Source organism: Entamoeba nuttalli, assembly GCF_000257125.1.
Source record: "Entamoeba nuttalli P19 unplaced genomic scaffold asmbl_2352, whole genome shotgun sequence".
Taxonomy (NCBI): domain Eukaryota; phylum Evosea; order Mastigamoebida; family Endamoebidae; genus Entamoeba; species Entamoeba nuttalli.
The window spans coordinates 1-5,865 of NW_008575255.1; the positions used below are offsets into that span (position 1 = coordinate 1).

Consider the following 5,865-nt stretch of genomic DNA (forward strand, 5'->3'; position numbering starts at 1 on the left):
AAAAAAAAACAAGTGATTGAAATGTTTCCTCTCTATCGTTCATGTAAATTAATTCCTAAACATAAATATCAATTTAATTCACCTATTAGTACAAATAGAATTAAATTAAAAGAGGGTATATTTTGTGTACTACCGTATTTAAATATAAAAGATATAATACAACTACAACAAGTTAGTAAAGAAATTAGAAATATGATCCAAACTTCCTCCAGACATGGATTATTAGATAATCAGACTAATATTGATAATGAAAAATATGATTATTATCGGTCTGAATTGAAATTAAATCAACTAACTTTTCCAAGATTAAAAACAATTCGTTGTTCATATCAATTACTTTGTTCACTTCCTTCATTAAGTTTTTTAAATCTTTCTTTTGAAATTATTGATATGAAACTGAACAATAAAGATCAATACACCCTATTTCATTCACTTCAAAACAGAATCATCTCTATTGAACGATCAGAGTGGAATAATCAATTTACTCAACTCACTTCTCTAACAAAAATTGATTGTTATTTCTCAAGTGAATGTAATTTCATTCATTTAAAACAAATGAATAACCAATTACAATGGATGTTAGTTCGTTGTCATTACCCAGAAATAACATTAATAACTAAACATTTACTGAAATATCCACAACAAACTGTATTTATGTTTGATCAAGCACATCATATGAAAGATAATGATTTAATTCTATTTAAGGCATATAAATTTATAGTTACTGTAGAAGGTCAAAACAATATTCCAAGTGATAATGTCATTAGATTAAAAGAATTATGGTTACCAAATACAACTAATATTAATATGATTCAATCTATGGTGAAAAAATATTGTGCTTTTAAACTCATATTATCAAATCCTTCAATTTTACAAACAAAATACAATATTTATGATCTGACTTCTTTGACAGAAGTAAAATCATTAGAAATACATTCTATTAGTTGTAATGAAATTAAATTTCCATCTACACTTACTGAATTAAAATTATTTTCATGTACTATTGAAAATAAACAGAATATAGTATTACCATTGTGTAAACGACTTATTTACAATGAAATTCATATGAAATCAAAATTTATTATAAGTAAAAATGGGTATATTAGTATCACAAAATCTGAATGGTTTATTGAAAATAAAGACATTCTCTATTTTGAAGGTAGTTTTATTTCTGATGATTCTACACAATGCATTGTTATTAAAGATTCACAAACAACAGAATGTACTGAAGACTCTGAAGACAAAATTATTTCTTCCTCTCGAACTAATTCTCAAATAGATCCTAATTTTTCTATTCAATCATATAAACCTCCATCATCAAGAAAAACACCTATCTCAATTAATTTACAATATCAAGCAATACCATCAACAATACCTAATATTCTATCATTAGAAAATTGTTTTCAATTGAATAGTCTTAAAGTTTCAACAATTATTCATCCAGACTATTCAAAATTTAAATGTCTTAAACAACTTCATTTTTTCAATTGTAACTTTGATGAAGAAATAACACTTCCGGAATCTACAACACAAATAATTATAGAAAACAGTGATTATATAGAATTTAAATCAAATAATTTATTAAATATGAAACTCATTCATGTTAATGTATTACCACTCTCAAAATATCCTACAACACTTACTTCACTCTTACTTAATAATACTCAAATTAATAAGACAATTGAATATTGTCGTCTAAAAACTTTATATTTAAAAGATTTATGTCAATGCCAAGACTTAGAATATCTTCCACATTCTTTGAATTATCTTCGTTGTGACTCTTGTACATTGACTTCTATTCTTTTTCTTGATTCTCTTCATTTGACTAAGTTATTATTTTATAATGTAAGTGGAACAGAAATTCTATCTCTTCCAACAACCATTCAACTTGTGAATCTCTGTAAATGTAAATTACTAAAACAAATTATTTTATCAGAAGCAACTCATTTGAGGAAATTTTATTTAAGGTCATGTGATGTTCTTCAACACCCATCTCTTCCACCTTCATGTATGGATCTAAACTCAATTGAACTTATTTCTGCTTCAGAGAAACAATTATTAAATCTATATAATTGAACTTAATATAAAACATTGAATTAAATTCCATTATTACTTTGTTTAAATTTACATTCTAACTATCTAAAATAAACCAAAAGAAAACAGTAAAAATCAATCAGATACGTTGTAATAACCATTCATCCATTCCAGTAACACGTAATCCTGTCACTCCTCCAAGTTTATTAAATCTATAATTTCTAAATTTTTCACTAGAAAATATAAATGGAGATAATACACTAAAAATTTCATCAAAATGTTTACCTTGTGTAATTTCATTAACAAGATCTTCAATACATTCAATACTATCAACTTTACCTGCAAAAGCTTCTTTAACAATAGAATTACTTGTAATAGCAATAGGTTCTTGATCACCAATTTGAATTCTACCTCGTTTAATAATTAATTCTCTAATAGTTTCTGAATGAATAGGACCATAAGTAATATATAAATTAACTATTTTTAATTTTGACATATTTTCTGGTGTTCCAACAATAATTCTAGTTTCCATTGGTTGTCTTAATCCAAATCCATTTAATATTTCTTTAATTTCTTTAATTGCTGTTATTGGAGTTCTAAGTAACATAACAGCAACTGGTTCAGTAAATCCTCGTGGTGGTTGTTTAGCCATTACTTTAGAAAGAAACTGACTACGTGCTGTTTCATTCATTTGTTTCTTTTTAACAGCAACAATACGTTCAAGACTTAATTTAATATGAATTTTTTTATTTTTCTTTTGAATTTTTTTCATTTGGTCTTTCATTTGTTTTCTTTTCTTTCTTTCTGACATGATTTGGTCAATAGTACTTCTTTTAATAATTACTTTTGTATCAGCTTTCTTCGGAATGTGGCTACTTGTTTCAGTCATCAAGGGTTTTTTACAAAATAAATTCTTTTTTTTTATTTTTTCTCTAAAATAATTTGTTATTTTTTTTAATGATAAAATTGATATTGAAAATATTAATAAATATCTTTCTCACTTGAATTAACAATATGTCTTAAGAGTTTGCATAACATTAGGATATTTTACTACTACTGAATGTGGTTTCCAATGAAGTAATTCTTTTTTCACTAAAACCACTTTCTTTGAACATTTTTCACGTAATGCCTCCATTTTAATATGATTAATTGAAATAATTTGTGATCCTCGATATGGAGAAATACAATTTAAAGTATCTAAAGCACTTACACAATCCTCTTTTGTTATTCCTGTTTTTAAAGTAAGATCTTCAATGGAGGGAATATCAGTTGAATTTAATAATTCTTCTGCAATTACTCCTGACCAATAACTTTTGAAACTAACTAATCCTAAATCACTTAATGGTTTCTCTGGACTTCCTGGAATTCCTTCAATTTTACTTAATTCATAACTCATTGAAATAAGCATTTTACCATATCCTTTTCGTTGATGATGTGGTAATACCATCAAACAACTTAAATTATACCCATCAGGACTAGCTTTTTCTTTTGAAAAATAACCAACAATATGATAATCATCACTTTTCCATTGTTCATTATAATTAAATTCACAAAGAACATAGAAATAGAATGGTTCTACATCATAATATAATGTTTTATGATCTAAAAACATTTTACTTAATAAACAAAGTGATTGACAAAACATTTTTGCTTCTGCTCCATCAACTTCAAAAAATGCTAAATGTCTTTCATCATCTTTATAAATTAATAATCCTGGTGGAAAATGATATGGACAATGTTCTCTATGTTTAATATAAGTATTTGCTTTAGACATATATTTAAGACAATGTTCACAAATATATAATCTTTCTGCATGTCCATATTCTCCAGGATATGGTGAAAAATACCAAACATTTAAATCATAATCTCCAATAGTAACATGTTGAATATTTTTTGTTCTTTGAAATATTTCATTTTCTTGTGGTGTTGTTTTATCAATAACTTCACTATCTTTTTCTAACATAGAAACATTTGATTGACGTAATGCCCTTGTCATTTTACGTTGACTAACTCCATCTTCTTTTGTTGTAGGTCTAATAATATTTTCTTTTGATGAATATCGTATAATATTAATTGCTGCTGTCCATTCATCTAATCGTTTATTATATTCTGTATATCTAACATAATATTCTATATTTCCATTATGTTCTCTTGTTTCAATAATTCTTGCTTCTCTATATGTTCCTTCAGGATCTTCATGTTTATGACATAACACCTTTTCATTTATTTTAAATCTAAAGATATTACTCATTTAATCTTTAAAATTAAAATATCATTTCTTTTTTTATTTTTATTTTTTGGCTTTATTATTTAATTTTTTTGTTCTCACATTTACTTTTTTTCCTTTATCTTGAGATTTTTTGGTATTTTTTCATTTATTTTGTCTAATACTAAAAAAATTTTTTAAGGGTTTTTAATTGTATGAAAGTTGAAATATAAAACATTTTTCTAAACAAACAGAAATTAACAATTAGAAAGACCAGAGACTGATTGACATTGCTCTTTAAAATAATCATTACATATCCCACAGAAACTTGATGTTGATGAACGACAATACCCACATGAATTAATACTACATAATCCTGGATCAGTATTTTTTGCACATGTTTTAAATGTTAATGTAGGATAATCAAGAAGGACAATTCCATTACATTGAAGACTCACTTTAACTACTGAGTCAACAATGTCACCATATGGAATTCCCATAAGAAAAGGATGAGATAAATAAAATAATTTCTGTGAGACATTAAATGATAATCCATTTGGTAAATAAGGTTCAGTAATTATTTTTGGTGAAAAGCAATTCCATGATATTTGAGGCATAGTTACATGACGTACTTCTACATTATCTGAAAGATAAATTACATATTGAGAATCATCTCCAAAATTTTTTCCTTCATAAAATGGTTGATATACAGTACAAAGAATTATAACTGCAATACAAATAGCTTGAAAGATTAATAAAACAATAAATGAATATTGATATGGAAATCCAAATCTATATGATGCTTTATTAATAAAATAACATACTACTAATGATATTATTACGCCAATAATATAACAAATAACAAGAGTTATTACATTATATCCAATGATAATAGACAGCATTAACATTGACATTAAGAATGAAAAAACAATATACCATGTAATATATTGGGATAGTCTCCATTTAAAATTGATATTATTTCTTATTGGAAAGAATGCTTTTTTAGCTTTTAAGAAATTCATTACTTCTGTTTTATTAATTATTACAAAAATCCATAATAGAATAGATAATATTATTGTTATTCCCATTAAAAAGTACATTGATGGAAAGATAATTGCAATAATTATACAAATAATGGAACTAAACAAACAACTAAATATTAAAAATGATATTGGTCCAAATATGTGCATCATACGTATTTTCCATTGAATGAATTTAGATTTTTCTTCTCGTTGGGGATTATTACAATTCATTTCAAATAATACTTTTTCTAACTGTGTAATTGCACAATCAGCTTTCTTTGATACTCCATTTATTTCTTCTATTTCTCTTAATCCTTGTGCATTATTATGTATTTCTTTTAATGCCTCAACAAGAAGAGGAATAACTCCTAAATAATCTACTGTCAATTTTCCTGTATCATCTTCTTTCACTAAGTCTGGATAAATCTTTTGTACTTCTTGTGCAACAAATCCATATTTTTTATTATCACTATCATTTTTATAAGAATAAGACACTCCAACTAGAGATAAAACTCCATTAAGAGAATTATGTATTTCTTCAATATCAGTTTTACTTCTTGCATCTGACCGTACTAAAAATCCATTTTCTGCAAATATTTCTCC

The 5,865-nt window shown here is 25.5% G+C and overlaps 4 protein-coding genes across 4 annotated transcripts; 1 reads left to right on the top strand and 3 right to left on the bottom strand.

Moving 5' to 3' along the window:
- Positions 1 to 192: 192 nt before the first annotated feature.
- Positions 193 to 2,076, top strand: ENU1_020420 (leucine rich repeat-containing protein; the record flags this gene model as incomplete). Its single annotated transcript, XM_008856977.1, has 1 exon — positions 193 to 2,076. The coding sequence occupies one exon, from the start codon at positions 193 to 195 to the stop codon at positions 2,074 to 2,076; it is 1,884 nt and encodes a 627-aa protein (XP_008855199.1).
- Positions 2,077 to 2,173: 97 nt separating this feature from the next.
- ENU1_020430 (60S ribosomal protein L7, putative) lies at positions 2,174 to 2,923 on the bottom strand (the record flags this gene model as incomplete). Its single annotated transcript, XM_008856978.1, has 1 exon — positions 2,174 to 2,923. The coding sequence occupies one exon, from the start codon at positions 2,921 to 2,923 to the stop codon at positions 2,174 to 2,176; it is 750 nt and encodes a 249-aa protein (XP_008855200.1).
- A 117-nt stretch (positions 2,924 to 3,040) lies between these two features.
- Positions 3,041 to 4,285, bottom strand: ENU1_020440 (histone acetyltransferase, putative; the record flags this gene model as incomplete). Its single annotated transcript, XM_008856979.1, has 1 exon — positions 3,041 to 4,285. The coding sequence occupies one exon, from the start codon at positions 4,283 to 4,285 to the stop codon at positions 3,041 to 3,043; it is 1,245 nt and encodes a 414-aa protein (XP_008855201.1).
- Positions 4,286 to 4,497: 212 nt separating this feature from the next.
- Positions 4,498 to 5,865, bottom strand: ENU1_020450 (hypothetical protein; the record flags this gene model as incomplete). The annotated part of the gene is made up of 1 exon (XM_008856980.1): positions 4,498 to 5,865. A coding segment is annotated over one exon (1,368 nt), but the record flags the coding sequence as incomplete, so codon positions are not given.